At 58.2% G+C, this 15935-nt stretch overlaps 4 protein-coding genes across 4 annotated transcripts; 3 read left to right on the top strand and 1 right to left on the bottom strand.

Annotated features, from left to right (window-relative positions):
* Positions 1-196: 196 nt before the first annotated feature.
* MFIFM68171_03822 (uncharacterized protein) lies at positions 197-3562 on the top strand (the record flags this gene model as incomplete). Its single annotated transcript, XM_071059243.1, has 2 exons — positions 197-536; positions 600-3562. 2 exons carry the CDS (start codon positions 197-199, stop codon positions 3560-3562), a joined length of 3303 nt encoding a protein of 1100 aa, XP_070915344.1.
* Positions 3563-4756: 1194 nt separating this feature from the next.
* ATG27 (type II membrane protein) lies at positions 4757-5916 on the top strand (the record flags this gene model as incomplete). Its single annotated transcript, XM_071059242.1, has 3 exons — positions 4757-5027; positions 5111-5660; positions 5721-5916. The coding sequence occupies 3 exons, from the start codon at positions 4757-4759 to the stop codon at positions 5914-5916; spliced, it is 1017 nt and encodes a 338-aa protein (XP_070915343.1).
* A 795-nt stretch (positions 5917-6711) lies between these two features.
* MFIFM68171_03820 (uncharacterized protein) lies at positions 6712-7650 on the top strand (the record flags this gene model as incomplete). The annotated part of the gene is made up of 2 exons (XM_071059241.1): positions 6712-7037; positions 7149-7650. 2 exons carry the CDS (start codon positions 6712-6714, stop codon positions 7648-7650), a joined length of 828 nt encoding a protein of 275 aa, XP_070915342.1.
* Positions 7651-8322: 672 nt separating this feature from the next.
* On the bottom strand, positions 8323-12308 carry KCS1 (inositol polyphosphate kinase kcs1; the record flags this gene model as incomplete). The annotated part of the gene is made up of 2 exons (XM_071059240.1): positions 8323-10276; positions 10354-12308. The coding sequence occupies 2 exons, from the start codon at positions 12306-12308 to the stop codon at positions 8323-8325; spliced, it is 3909 nt and encodes a 1302-aa protein (XP_070915341.1).
* Between the last annotated feature and the right edge of the window lie 3627 nt (positions 12309-15935).

Below are 15935 nucleotides of genomic sequence, written 5' to 3'. Positions count from 1 at the left end.
TCTCTGCCCAACAGTTAGCTACTTCACCTAGCTGCTTCTACGACGTCCGCAAAAACCATACCTAAGGATCTACCACCCCTCCCCATGCCCCCTCAACACCACGCTTCGATTAAGATTTGATCTTGGGGGAAGAGGAGGTTTCCGGGCCCGTCAGTGACTCTCGGAACGCTGCCCCGGGCGGCAGCTCGCCCGACCAATGGCGCCCACGGGCACTGTCGCGATCCCGCCGGTCGCGCCGGTCGCGCCAAAGATCAAACGTCCAATCCCCCCGGGCATCCAAACCAACGGTGTTACCGCATCCCGCTCGTCGCCGTCGCCATCCATGGCGGCCAAGCGCGCCCCTTCGGCTGTCCGCCAGCCCTCCAACCCACCGACTGCGAATGGCGCGACACCCGCATCCGCTCGTCCACCTAACAGACCGCGCAGGGATGCTTCCGGGCAGCCGCTGGGAAGGGGCCAGAGGAGCGCTGGCCTTCGTTCCGCCAGTATCGTCCCGGACCTCGCTACCTCTCCCACAACCGAACCTCCGCCTTATGGTCTGTACCGCGTTCCGATGTATGTTGCACGGCCTGATTTGCATGATGCTAACGTCGGAGCAGTGATCACCGACGAGTATATCCTCAAAAAATACGCGGGTAACCCGCCGTCTCTGATCCTGCACCTGCACTCAAACGGCTTCCGCTTCGACCAACAGGAGGGCATGTTTCATTATAGCTCTCCCATGAAGATGTTTCTCGAGCACCTGCGGACTCGAACCCTCCCCCACGAGATGCTCGAATATTTCACCCAAGGGGGGGTGCGATTCTACGAAGGCTGTCTAATCGTGCAGGTGCACGACCACAAATCAGTGGCCCAGCCCAAGGACATCGCGCGACCAACATCGGCCTCGAGCAAAACGACACCCTTTTCTATTCATAACTACAACCCCTACTTGACGCCATCCTCGTATGTTCCGTACCCCAAAGACGCCCTCGGCACCAATGGGGCACCGGCGCCGACGGCCGACGCGGGGAAGACGGCCGAGGAGAAGGATAAGGAGAACATGCCAGCCCCAAGTGCGCCTGCCGAAGGCGACAAGAGCAAAGGTGCGCCCAAGGCCAAGGTGGTGACGCTCGTCCTCCACCCTACCCAGCAGAGTCTGCACAACGACCTTATTATCAAGGCCAGCACTCCCCGTGGAGCTTCTGACCCCCGTGCCGATGGAGCCGGTCCCCCGCCAACTCCTCACACTGTCGTGCCGCCGACCCCAACTGCTTCTAGCATGCCGCCACCCGGAAAGAAGCAGAAGAAGGAGCATATGGAGCTCGATGCGAGCAACATATACGCCGCGGAAGCTCAAATATTGCTGGCGACCACAGCACCACTAGATCTGGAGCCAACCAAGAACGCCGAAGAGACGATAGCGAAGCTCGAGAAGCTCGCACACCCCGATCATTCGCACAAGCCTCCCGAGCCCAAGACGCGGAAGAGGACAGTCGCCGAGGTCGCGGCTGACGAAGCGCTGGCTGCCGGGCAGGAACGGTATATGCTTGTGCTGGATGAGCGTCTCTCGTCCAAGCTGGGTGGCGCACAGGCGGGCGGAAACGGAGCGGATGGAGACGGCCAGGCCGGCGCCGCGGCATTCGAGCCCAGGTTCGAACGGTTCAAGCTCATCGCCGAGATCAAGAGAGAGCATGCCGAAAGAAAGGAGATGGAGAAGATTAAGCAAGCCGAAACCGAACGCAAGCTTCAGTTACAAAAGCAGCAGCAGCAAGAAGCTGCCATGCTTGCGGCGAACAGACAAGCCGAAGCGGATCGATTGCGAAAGGAGCAGGCTCTCCGCGAACAGCAACAGCAACAGCAACAGCGGCAGGAGGCCCAGCGACGGCTTCAAGCCCAGCACCAAGCTCAAGCTCAGGCCGCTCAGGCCCAGGCTGCTCAGGCCCAGGCCGCTCAGGCTCAGGCTGCACAGGCTCAGGCTGCTCAAGCCCAGGCTGCCCAGGCCCAGGCCGCTCAAGCCCAGGCCGCCCAGGCCGCTCATGCTCATGCTCAAGCTGTTCAAGCCCATGCCCATGCCCAGGCCCAGGCCCAGGCTCAAGCGCAAGCTCAGGCACAAGCATCACAGAATGCCAACGCGTCAGCCATGGGCCAGACGCCTCACGCACATCCTGTTCACCACAGTCCCCTACCGGCAGGCATGTCTGGTGGGATGCCTGTCAGTATGGCGCCTCAGGCACAAGCACGCTTCTCGCAGGTCTCTCAGCCCCAGGTGTCATCGCCAATCGTCCGGCAAAATACGCCGCAAACGACATCATCTCCCATGGGCATGGCCGGAGTGCCCATGCAGCATTCGAACTCGAACATGGGGCAAGCGGCGAGCCCGCCGAGGCCGTCTTCAGTCGTCCAGAACCACGCCATGGGCGTACCCATGGCTCCGAGCATGTCCGCACGGGGAAGCCAGCAGAGCCACGCGGGAGGCACGCCCAGAATGCACACGGCAACTCCCAACGCGACGCACGCAACGCCCATCACTCGGCCGCAGGTCGTCCCGACGCCGCGGATGACACAGGCGAGCCCGCCGCCGGGCATGATGACAGCGGCGCAGCAGATGGGCCAAGCCATGTTGATGAACCCGCAAGGGATGGGCCAGATGCCCAACATTGGGCTCACGGCGGCCCAGATTGCACAGCAACAGCGCTTTATGCAGCAGCATCAGCAGATGCAGCAACTCCAGCAGAACGGCATGATGAGCGGGGTGCCGACCAACATGATGCATCCGCAAATGGCACAGCAGCGGATGATGCAACAGCAGATGTTGCAGCAGCAGCGGGGGGTCCAGATGATAAACCCGACACACCCGTTAGCGCAGTATGCACAACAGCTCAACAACTTACAGCAGGGCCAGATGGGTCAGTTGAACCCGATACAAGTCCAGGCCCAGCGGCAATTCCTTGCGGCCCAAGCCGCCGCCCAGGCGCGAGGACAAAATATGATGGCCATGAACGGAATGACTCCTCAACAGATGGCCGCAATGCAACAGCTGCAATTGCAAAAGCAACAACATCAACAGCAACAGCAACAGCAGCAACAGCAGCAGCAGCAGCAGCAACAACAACAGCAGCAACAGCAACAGCAACAGCAGCAACAACAGCAGCAGCAGCAGCAACAACAACAACAACATCAGCAGCAGCAGCAGCAGCAGCAGCAGCACCACGTCCAACAGCAACCTCAACAATCCCAACAGCAGCCTCAACAGCCGCAGCAGCCACAGCAAATGGCCCCAGGTGGAGTAGGCATGGCGTCTATGAACCCAGCGCTGCAACACCAGATCCGGAACCACATGCAGGCTATATATACCAAGAACCTGCCCAACCTGCTGAGCAACTATGGTGGGGTGCTGACGAACATCCCCGAGGAGACGATGAACGAGTTCAAGAGAAACTGCCAGATACAGGCGAGGACCATGGTGATGCGCGCGCTGGAGCAGAACAGGTTGCAGCAGCAGCAGCAGGCTCAACAGCAGGCTCAGCAACAGGCGATGCAGGGTATGGGAATGCAGGGCATGGGAATGCAAGGGATGTAGTGGTTGCGATGGCGGTTGTGTTGGTCTCTACACGGGTGTTTGGCCTGTTAAGGTTTGGGATGGCGTCGAGGTTCATGATTATGCTGTCGCATTGCTTTTTTTTTTTTTTTTTCCTTCTTGGGGCTGGACCGGGGGGGTGGGGAGAGGAGAGGTTATGGCTTGGTCACGCGCACACACTACGTTATGCGTCCTAGGCTTGGAAAGAAAGGGGGGAGTTGTACAGAGCGGGGGCTGATCTTAGCCGGTCGGTGCAAAGGTTATTTTTTTTTTTTTTTTTTTTTTTTTTTCCCTTTTTTTTCCTTTTCTCTGTCGAGACAAAGCTTATACATATACCCTGGGCGGGGCGGATTTTTATCCGGAGTATCATTCATCGGGACCCGGACTTTGGCCTGGTTAAGAACCAGCGGCATGCGTGGTTGCTTGTTTTTACCCGTTTGTCTATGGCATGGTGCTTCTGTACTGAGTATCTACCGTATCGAGTGGTGATGATTATGGGGGTTTGGCGAGGGATCATGTGGAGGGTTTTTGGTTAGGTTTGCGGCGTCTTGTAGCGTCCATCCAAGTGGACAGCGGACTCAGCGTTGGGATTTGTTTGTGTATAGTACTCGGAGCTTTGCAGCTCAGTGGACTAGATAAGGGAATAACTTGAGATGTATTTGATCTTGAGGGGGCGTGGACGATGAAAGGTGCACGTGACGTGTCATTGGGGCATTCAGATTAGCTAATCTCCGCACGGACGTTGCAAGCTCACGTAGACTCGGGGCCTGGCTTTTGCAGATGACGGAATTGTCCTCGTGTGGCTGCTGACCTGCATCGACGAGAAGCAGCTTGTACCAGACATTCCGAGTTCGAGGTGCAGCAACCGCCTCCCATTCTGCCGCCTGACAACAGAGCATCCCGACCATCATTCTGCTCTGCCATGTTTCTTGTATAGTGCAGTTATTTTGTTCTTAGCCTTCAAGACCCAAGTGTCACGTTGCATCTTCTCAGGCGATTTACTTTCTTTTGCACCGACGTCTGCCCCTGGGAGCAGCAGCAGCAGCACAGGTGACAAGGCACGACTACGCAGCCAACTAGTTCACCAGCCAACTCCATCCTCCGGCAGCCGAACCCCTACTACCCGCTCAGCACGGGGAAACGCAAACACACACACACACACACACACACACACATATATATACACACGCACGAACGATGAAGCCCACTCTGGAAGCAGCGGCGACCACGTTCGCGTCGCTACTGCTCCTGGCGCCGGGGCCCGTGGCAGCCGTGTTCAAGTGCGACCAGCTCGTCGTGGATGGGCACACGTACAATTTCCAGGCGCTCGCTGGGCCGCACACGGTCGTTACGCACGAGTACACGCGGCCAACGTACCACAACACGACGTACACAATCGACCTGTGCGCGCCGCTGCAGCGCAAGGGGGACGTCCCCAAGGAGGAGAGGTGTCCGGACGGGACAAGAGGTACGAAATCACAGCTCCTAGAGAAAAAAAGAAAATGAAAGGTTGTAAAAGGGCTGAGAGGCTGATGATAAGATGATGGTTAGTGTGCGCGATAAAACACCGGTGGGATCCCAAAACCGACAAGACCGAGACGGACCAGGTCATCCCCATCGTTGTCGGCAGCGCCGAGAAGCCGTTCGCGTGGGACCTGAAGCAGTTGCCCGCCGAGGATCCGGAAAAGAAGAACGCCAAGAAGGAAGGGCTGCGGGTTACACTCTCGGGCAGCTCGTACCAGCAACGGGGACAACGAGCCGTGGTGGATTTCCGGTGCGATCCCGAGCGGGTGGGCACGGAGGAGGAGTGGGAATCGATCGATGAGTATGAGAAAGACACGAAGAAGGAGAAGAGCCGCCGGGACGAGAAGGGCGATAGCGCAGAGGACGGCGAAGACGATACCAGTACGCCGGAAGAGCAGCTCAAGAAGAAGGGCGCGGCGCTCATTTGGGAGGGGTACAAGCGCGACAAGGACGAGGATGGCAAGGACATGGACTCGCTCTACCTGACGTGGTACACGAAACACGCTTGCGATTCTGCTGTGGACGAGCCGGCCGCCGAGAGCAAACACTGGGGGTTCTTCACGTGGCTGGTCATTCTGTGAGTTTGTTCTGCTCTGCTTTCCCCATCCAAACCTACCTGCTGACAGTATGGGACCAGCGTCTTCCTCGCGATAGCAGCGTACCTCATCTTCGGCTCGTGGCTCAACTACAACCGGTACGGCGCGCGTGGTTGGGATCTCCTGCCGCATGGCGACACGATCCGCGACATCCCCTACCTGCTCAAGGACTGGACACGGAGGGTGCTCAACACCGTGCAGAGTAGCGGAAGCAGGGGCGGTTACTCAGCCGTCTAGAACTGGGCTAGGGACGATGTCGGGCCCAGGCACTTGCTCGGCGGCGGCAGCGACAGCGGTAGTGTGGGTGATGGTAGGGATTGGGGAGGGTTATATTCTCGTCGTGGATAGATTACCGTGCTAGACTTTTTATCCGTGCTGCTGCTGCTATTGTTATGAAGTGTGGCATGCGTGGCTTTGGTTTGGTTTGTTTCCTCCATTCGGGGGTGGAAGACGGCATCGGGGCATGGGACTGGACGGCGCTCTGATTTGCTTACCTGGTGCTTGTTGTATTGCGGTAGTATCATGATCGACTGGGCTTCTTTCCATTGTACAGCTAATGCAACCTGTAAAATAGGTAGTAGCGGTGTTATTCCTGGTGTGTCTGTTCCTGCTGCTTTGCTTGTCTCGGGCGTGTGGACCTTGATAGCCTGCCGGGCGGCATTCGGGACTGTCACATGCCGCTCGGCCGATCCCCGGTTTCTATGCCGGATCGCCGGCCGGCAACTTGGTCCAGCGCATGTAAAGGGATGTCGTGCTGGGTACGCCGCCCCATTGTTTGAGGCCGAAAATGGGATCTGGAAAGAGGAGAGACGGTGTGGAATTGGCTGTGAGTTTCTTAGCCAGAGAGGGAGGCGGTTTGGGCTGATTCCCCATCCAGCCGAGGTAATCCTGGATCCCAATACGGCTTACCTTTCGGCCAAGCATTGCCCATTCCTAGGGTCCGGCTGGCCACTTACATACATACATCCATTCCATTTTCATCTTCATCTTCATCTGTATGAACCACTCAACCACAAAGTGAGAAATGACAAGATGACCTCACAAGGACCCCTCTTCACGATCCCCATTCCAGTGCTGGGCCCGCACGTCGGCGGCACCATCGTCGCGACCGAGCCCGCGCCCGCCGTGTACCTGCTGACCATCACCTCGCCGCCCGACAACCGCCTCACGACGGCCTCATGCACCGCCCTGCTCGATGCTCTCGACATGATCGAGTTTGGCGGGTACGCCCCCGGCGTCGTGGTCACGACAAGCGGCATACCAAAGTTCTACTCGAACGGCCTGGACCTGGAACACGCCCTGTCGACCGAGGGCTTCTTGCCCAACATCTTGTTTAAGCTGTTCCACCGGTTCTTGACGTGCGTCTTTCTTTGATTTAAGACATCTTCCCCCTCACCCCAACTCCCCCACCCATCTTATCACACACAACCCACCCAATTGGATCCTGACGACGAAATTCTGTGGAATAGCTACCCCATGCCCACCATCGCCCTCCTCCCCGGCCACGCCTTCGCCGCGGGCCTCATGCTCGCCATGCACCACGACTACCGCGTCATGCACCCGGCCAAGGGCTTCGCGTGCGTCAACGAGCTCGACTTTGGCGTGCCCCTCAAGCCGGCCATGAGCAGCATCTTCCGCCTGAAGCTGCCGCCCGCCAGCTACCGGACGCTGGTGCTCGAGGCGCACCGGTTCGGCGGCGCCCAGGCCGTCGAGGCGGGCATCGTGGACCGCGTGGGCGGGCTCGACGCCGTGCTGGACCTGGTGGCGGAGAGGAAGCTGACGGGCAAGGCCAAGACGGGCATCTACGGCCTGCTCAAGGCCGAGATGTACCGCGAGAGCGTCGCCCTGCTGAGCGCCGAGGGGCATGCTGCCGGGGAGAAGAGGGATAGGGAGCTGGTCGAGGCGGAGGATAAGAGGCGGGCAGAGGGGGAGAGGAGGGTGCGGGAGCTTAGGGAGAGGGCGAAGCTTTAGATGCGTGTATTGTAAATGATTGCAATGTACTGTCATATAGATATACCTGTGGAGAGTGCTTATTCTGATTAAACAACGGGCAGACGGTCTCTCCCTCCCAATTTCTCGTCACGCGCGTCGAACCAAGCCGAAACTGTGAATTAGTAGTATGTCAAAACCACATACATCAACAACAATCGGAACGCACGGAGGAACCGGTATACCGTTCGTTTTGTCTACTCGTCTACCTTTGCCGTCCGAGCCCACGTTCAAACCCAACTCCAAAATCAAAAAACATGTCAACCCCAAGGAAACTAAGCCATCACCCGTCCAAATCTGAAACCGTCACTTTGTCATGATTGTTCCGCGCTTCATTCCTTACAACAGTCTTTGCGCTAGGAAAACCAGTACCTGAGTAAAAACCGAAAAGAAAAAGCCTACAGAATACGCCGGAAAATACAATGCAGGGTATGTTAACATACTAGACCGGGCCCCCCCTGCCGGCAAAAGAAAAAGACCAACTCAACGCCGAGTACACCGCTGTCCCCAGAGGAAAAGAAAAGGCCCCATAACCCATAGGCAGTCAACAGACACGGAAAGAGCCAGAGCGGAATACATCCCCATCCTGCCCAACCAAGAAAATAAAAACCCCCACCCCCCAAAAGGGAAACAAACTTGCTCGTAACGGGGCGGTCACTCACTGACAGACCCGTCGTCCTCCACCTCCAGTTCCGTCTCCGCCTCCGCATTCGCCCCTCCCCCGTTCCTCAGCGCCGAGACGACCCCCAGCCCCATCTCGGCCCTCGTATCCCTCTGAATCTTCAAGAAGTACCTCCGCAGACTCTTCAAGCCGCGCAGGAAGCCCCTATCCGGCTCGTCAGGATGTTTCGGCGGGCACGGACGGTCGCTCAGATCGCCGCCCGTGACGCAGTTCGCAAAGTCGGCCATCTTGAAGTCAATCTCCCTGCGGCTCCTCCGGGTCCGGCGGGGCGCCTCCTCCGTGTCGGTGGCGAAGTCGGTCGTCGAGTCGTCGATCACGGCACCGCCACTGGCGCCGGCCGGCTCGGCCGAGTCGTCGCCGTCGTAGAACATCAGCAGGCTCGCCGCGTAGAACCGGTACCCGCGCAGCCGCTCGATGATCACCTCGAGCTCGTCCAGCTTCTGCAGCACGGTGGGGATGTGCCGCAGGATGCTGGCAGGGTCGACGCCGTCGTACAGGAACCGCGTCAGCGCGGCCTGGAACTCGTGGCCCTTCTTGAGCTCGCGCCCGTAGTACTTGTCCTTGAAGACGTAGCTCTGCGTCTTGACGTCCCAGACCTGCAGCCCGCACACGCGCACGCCCAGCTCGCGCGACGTCGTCTTGGCGCACTTGCCCTGCTGCGACGTCTGCTTCTTGGGGTTGGCGTCGACGCCGTACTGCCGCGTGCCCATCTTGAGGTCCATGATGCACGGCCGCTTCATGCCCGCCGTGAGGTCCTCCAGCAGGAGGAAGTACTCGACGCGCGAGTCTCGCTGCGTCTGCGCTTCCTTGGGGTTGACAGGTCGCGGGATCTTGCTAAATCCGGGATCGGGACCGGGACCTGGAAGAGCCGGGGGTCCAGCAGAGGTAGTGGCAGCGGCGTGTTGGTCTTCAGCGGTTCCGTTTGTATGTTCGGGTGCTACCTCTGGGAGGTGGGGAGATGTCCCCTGCAACTCGTCAGGCGTGGCGCCTTCGCGGACCGCCTTGTACCCGGCCTCGTCGGCTTCCTCGAAGTACTTGAGGGCGCCCCGGTCGTCCCTGACGTCCTTCGGCTTCCGGCGAAGACCAGTGCCGGAATAGCGGCGCTTCTTCTTCTGCGCGGGCGACGAATCAGCCAGGATCTCGGGCTCGGGTGCACTCGTTCCCGTCACGTCTTTCGGCGCATTCTCGTCGCCTTCGACGCTGTACTCCTGGGCTTTGCCGAGATCGCCCTGGCTCTGAGCGAGAGAATTACCCTTCTGCGCAGCTTGTTCGTTAGCGCGCGCCGCCGTCTTAGCTCTCTTCTCATGCGATTCCGCCAAGCTCGGGTCAGAGCCGGATGGCCGGAGCACTTGCTGGAGGGAGTGTCGCGGTACGGGGCGCCTCTGATGCCCCTTCCGATGGCGGTGGATGGCAATCGGCTGTTTCAGAAACGCGTCGTTGAAGACCTCGTTCCGCAGCCTCTTATTCACCGTCGTGGCACCCCAGCTGTTGGCATGGCGGTCGTGGAGGCTCGGGCGGGACCCATTCTCCCGACCGCCCACGCCAGCACCGTTTTGCGCACAGGGGTCTCCTCCTCGCGCAGATGCGGAGACGCTCCTGAAACGCCCGGCAAGGCTCGGGAGGCTCGCAGTCGGCTGCAGGAGATTCCGCGGCAGGATATGCTGGTTGTCGACGAAGGTAACGGTTGGTATCTGGCCTGCAGATGACTGAATCGACTGGCTAATCATCCTCGGAGAGACGTCTGAGCCGTTAGCCTCCAGAGACTTTTGCGCAGCCTCGCCTTGTGCCGTCCCGTTGGCCTTCCCACTCGCACCAGGCTCGCCCGGATCAGCCTGGGCACGTTCCATGGCCGAGACGTCGTCTCGCCTCATAGTCGACTTGCGGCGTGGCTGCTTCTGGAACGTGACGTTTAGCACCCCAATGTATCTGGACCGAGAATGATTAGTCAAAATCAAAACGCACGCACGCACGCACGCACGCACGCAGCTTGTGGGAGCTCGTACCTGGGCAAGAAAGCGAGGAGATCGCGGTGGTATTTCTCAATTCTTTCGTAGAACTCGTTCTCGCGATTATTCAACTGCTTGCAGACGGCTCGGCGGGAAAATCTCCACAGCGTAGTATGCCCCCCGACCTGATGCTTGTACGGAATGAGCTCAATTGCCTCGAGTGGTTGCTTGGGAGTCGACGGATAGTCGTGGGCTGTCTCGTCATGATACTGCGAAACGGGGCGGGGCAGATGCGAAGCGGGGGCAGCAGGTTCACGTTCATCAAGAACCGCGGATTCTTCAACCTGCCTGAAGGCTACCTCTGGAGCTACACTGGGGGCTTCTGCAGCTTCCGACCTGACGACCTTTCTCTCGTAGTCAATGTTCTCCCGGTTATCAACTTCAGGCTCATCAGCTTTGACAAGCCAGGGATGAAAATCATCGTGCCTCGAGTGCTTTCTCGAGAGCGCGGTTCTCTGCGATACTCCCGGCACGGGCGAGTGCTCTTGGGATTGCTCAGGGGTCTGGTGGGGCAAGAAGACAGCCGACGAGATCTTTTCCTCGCCAGACTCGTCGCCCTCCTCAGCACTCTCTCCGGCATTGGCACAGGCATCGAACGTGTGCCGTGGCTCCAATTGGGCGCTCGGCTCAGCGCACATTGAGACTTGCTCCTCCTGATCACTCTGCTCGTGCCCGGGCAGCGCCGATTTCGTGACATCGTCACGGGTGAGCAGACCGACACGCTTTGAGAGGAAGTAGTCTTCGGGGGGCTCCCGAAGGGCATGGGGCTCTGGGGTACGTGCAGGCAGTGCTCGAGATCGATCTTCCCGTTCATCTGCCGGGCTCTGGGCCCCGACCCCTTCGCCGTTCTTGGGTTGCTCTTCAATCTCGGCAAGCTTCTCCCCCCTTGAGGGCGACTTTTCTCTCGTGGGCAGCGCAACACGCGAGTCCTTCCGCTTCCCCTTCTCTTCGGGAAGACCTTCCTTGAAGAATCGAAGGCTGTGGCTAGCTTTCCGACTGCGCACGTTGGGCTCCACTCCAGCGAGAACCTCGGTTATGGACTTCTCGACTTGGCCGTCCTGGCCGTTTGCCACATCTCCTGACCCGATTGACCACGCTTTCTCGGGGCCTATGGATAGGCGATGGTCCGTCTTCCAGGTCCTGGGCTGAGGACGAGCATCCGGCAGGGCATGCTCGTCGGTCGCCTCGCCGTGCAGGGCCGTCGGGGAGTCGACAAAGAGGGGCGACGTGAGAGTGCTGCTCGGACCCGTGTCGTGGGAATATGTGTTTGATCGATTTGGCCGATCCCGGACCCTCGATTCCCGGTCTGCAACCGACTCGAAGGGGGCTCTGTCCTTGGCCTTGACGAGAAACTCGCGGTGGCCGTTGAGCATCGAGTTGACCTCGCCGAGGTCCAACCTCCCAAAGGCAGGCTGGGCTGCCGTTGCGCATACGGTGGTCGAGGAAGCCATCGTCGCCGTCTTTCGAGGGGAGAAACGCGGTGCTAGGGGGCTGCCATCGCTTTGGCGGCTTGCGGTCTCTTGGTGTTCGACTGAACCCTGAGAGGCGGCCGGAGGGCTCTGGTGCTGTCGGGGGATGCCTCGAGCTGTTGCAAGAGCCTGGGTCAGCAGGGAGGGGCCATTGGACCTCTGCACAAGGGCAGGGCCCCGAGCATATTTAACGGGATCTGCATGGGATGTGACGGAATGAGGCGTGGACGGAGCGGCAAGAGGGGCCTGGGTATTAGGAACGGGTGTGCCGGGCTGCGCGGCTGCTGTGGGTGGCTGAGGTGGTACCGACGAGGGAGGCCCTTCTTCTTGAGTCGCCGGGGGACGACAATTCGGTGACGGCGTGTCCGGGCTAGGATTGTTGGAGGGTGGCGCACAAGAAGAAAAGGCGTCGCCAGCGGGCGGGCCGGGGCTCACCACTGCAGCAGCTGCGGCATTTTCGGGTGTGAAGGGCGTGTTGGACATGAGGTGAACATCTGGCGGTGCAGGGAATGCAGGAGCAAAAAAAAGCAGTGGGCAAAAGGTCGAGCGAGCTTGTAGGATGGGAGGGAGGATGGACTGGGGGAAGGTTTTCGGAACCTTGCTGATTGACTGCAGCAAAAGCCCACACACAAGGTTTGGCCCGGCCTCGCCTGCAGATAGTGCGAAGACGGGAGAACTTGCACTGGGGAGCCCCAAAGGGAAACCACCTCACTTGAAATGTGTATTCTTCCGCAGGTGTGGGTAAACTGATTGGGCTGCAAAGCAGCCGTGTCGTCGGGGGGATTGTTCAGGCAGCGAGATATTAACAGGTAGGGTCGAGATAAGAGGCAGTTGCCCATGCAAAAGGGGGCAATTGTACGTTTGGACGAGCTCTGACGCAAAGAGCTGTGAAGGCGGGCTGAGCACCGTATTTGATTGTGCGCTGGCGGCCCCCGTCGCCCATTGGCGGATTGCTTGGCCACCTCTCTTGGGGAAGCGTACCGAAGAACTAGAGTGGAGTCGCTTCCAGCGGGTGGGCCCTGATCCACCGAGGACCTCCCGCTGATAACGGCACATGAACTCGAATCGAGAACTCCAACTCTTGATGGCGGCTTGCCATACGACGCTCTGTCCCGCTGGCCCTGGAGCAGCCGTTAATGCAAAATCCTGCAGAACAGCCTCCTGCTTGCATGCAGCCGCCAACCTGGCCGCTGGCGGTGGCCAAAGAGCCGTGTACGGACGGTAGTTGCTGTACGTAGATTGTACCTGTTTCATTACCGCGAACTCCCCCACCATCTTCCCACAAAACAAGCATCGGCTACGGGTTCCTGATCCAGGAGGCTCAACAAACCCGACCTTTGCCTCTTCGGCTCAGAAAATGTCCACGATAAAGTCACCGCCAGGTGGAACCGGGGATCTGAAGGACCCGACGCTTCTCTGCATGGAGCGGCACCCCTCTCCACGCGATTGGTGGCCGTTACGCAACAAAATCTACGATCCAGATCACGTTGGCCGCCCCCGGTACATGACAGGCTTCTGGCCCGCTGGCCGAGTTCCCATTGGAGGGCCGCGTTCCCGGGCTTTGAGCAGAGGGGACATCGTCAGACACAGGCTATTGAGCGACACCATCGAAGCGACATCATCGGTCGGGGCGATCCTGGGTCTAGTCAGCTGAGGTTACATTATTCACCTATCAAGGCCTGGCCATTTGGATCATGATCGGTATTTTGTACCACCTTGACACGGACGGCACGGCACGTTGCAGTACGCTACCACCTAACACTAGTGGTCTGCATTGGCTCGTTGCCCATCGTCGTCGGTCATGGTCCAACGGAGCCGTAGTGTACACGGTAGAGTACCGCTCCTCCCGATGAAAGGGTCATTCAAGATGAAGGGTCGCCCACCGGCCGTTATCCCTGCTCTTCGTGGAGCCAGAGCCCGTCACCACCAATCATGCAAGAACGTGGCCTCGGCAGCCTCTCCGCCAGGTTCCCCGATCCTAGCGCAACCACCACCGCCGAGAGAATTCGTCGCAGCCCGATCCTGTCGAGCCAGACCCGGGGTGCGCCAGTGCGCGAACCCAACTCTCCATCGCCGTTGAGGAGCGGGTCCTTGCACAGTGGCACACTGTTCCGTTTGGTCAGCGTTAGCCGGGCCTATTTCGCGGTCCTGGCAGTTCTGCTATCTCTGATCTCGATCCACTACCGCTCACCCAAAACTAACAATACCACAGAAAGATCTTGGGCCGGAAGTCCGAAGCTATCCAAAACCTGCGTCTCCTTTTCGGGCTTGCTGTGCTGTGTCTGAGACGGGCGAGAACCGTGTTATCGCCGTACCCGACAGCCTGTCTTCTCCCGGACAACAATAGCAGCTCATGATCGAAACCAGTCGAGCCCCTTACTAGCCCTAGATGCCATTGGGCTACCAAGGATCGCTCGGCTCAAGACCGTCCAACCAGTGACCGCGGCTGAGTCCCTGTGTTACATCACCAAGATCTCATCTCACCCAGCCAGGCGCGAAGGAGAAAGAGCAGCTCGTATACAAAGCGATGTCGGCGCCTCCGTTTTGTGGACAAGCACACTCTCGTATCCCCAGTCGGCACGTTTTCGGTCCTCACAAGGTTGCACCGCAGCTGGCTCTTCCTAGAACGGAATCGAGAACGGTAGATAAGGTGTTGATGCTGCGTTCTCGGGAGCAAGTTTCCCATAGGCACCCGGTCTGTGCCCGACGATATAGGCCGCAGGACACGAGGTGAAACCATTGGCTCCCCAGTGCCAGCTTCACGAGAAACCCGCTCGGAATAAATAGCATGGAACCTACTCACAATTATCCTGGAGGCCTCCACCTTTCCCCATTGAGGGGAGCACACGTGTCTTGGGACTGGCCCTGCGGCTCACTCCCGGCGTGGTAGACGTCGGACACCAGATAGGTTGGATAGGAGGGAGGACTGCGGGATATCCATGAAGTGCAGTGATCTGCTATGACGGGCTGATCCAACCGCTTGCGGTGCCGAGATAAATGCTCGAAGCACTTGCATGCCGTAACGTAGAGGGCTAAAGAGAAGGCATCAGAGCTCCCAGTTAGCTGAACTACACAGTAGTCGCTATCCTTCACCGCTACATACCGACCGTGTATAAATACCGCATCAGCCACCCACGCCGCAGACGAGGATCTGCGTCGCTACATTATCGGAGGTGCTACTAACATAAAGATGTCGCCGGAAACGGATATGTGACCCCGGCCAAGATTACTCGTAATGCAGTGTCAGTTCAGACTGTAAAAGAAATATGATATAAGCGGTAGATAACTAGATAAGCTTATGTTGGCTGGGGTTCAAGGGGTAACGCAGTTAGAGGGTAATATCATTGTCTTACGGAGCAATCCGAGTTGTCACCTTTAGGTAGGTCACCATTGGGTAACATCCGCCAGTTAACGTGCAGGTTTGGGTTGTCTGCTCTTGACTCCCTCCTCGCATGCTGTTTCTTCCAGAACGGAAAAGCGACCCATCTTCCCAAAATAGAATCTGACCATTTGATCACGTTACAGCCAGACTACAGACATCACAGCGGATTAGACAATAGTAAAGTTTCATATGTCGGATAGATCTAAGAATATGATAAGCCATTGTGTGAGAGCGTCTTCCGGGCTCCTTACCCCAGCGGCGACTTTACGGAGGCGTGGCACGGGGGAACTCGACATAGTTGGAATGGGAACTACATACGTATCCATTTGATGCTAAGCACAGCAGCCTACTGCACAGAAACTTATAACCTAACTTAAAAAAAGAGAGAACAAGGAAGAGGCAGTGTGTGTGTGTGTGTGTGTGTGTGAGAGAGAGAGAGAGAGAGAGAGAGAGAGAGAGAGAGAGAGAGAGAGAGAGAGAGAGAGAGAGAGAGAATGTCTCAAGTACAACTTATTTTCAATCTGGGAGCTCTGTTCGCAATCTTCGACTGCATGATTCTTCGCCATCAATCAACTCGGCGTTTTACGTCGACAAACCGTAAATTGGCCTCCTAAATAAACCCAATTGCTCACAAGCTGCGTTGAGGAACAAGCCTGCATCATGGCAATTGATATCCGCTCACTTCCAGTTCCAGTTCCACTTCCCAACACGCCCGGCGCCGTCCCATA

This window comes from Madurella fahalii (assembly GCF_045866475.1).
Source record: "Madurella fahalii IFM 68171 DNA, scaffold_2, whole genome shotgun sequence".
Lineage (NCBI taxonomy): Eukaryota > Fungi > Ascomycota > Sordariomycetes > Sordariales > Madurella > Madurella fahalii.
This window is presented reverse-complemented; position numbering and strand designations above follow the sequence as displayed.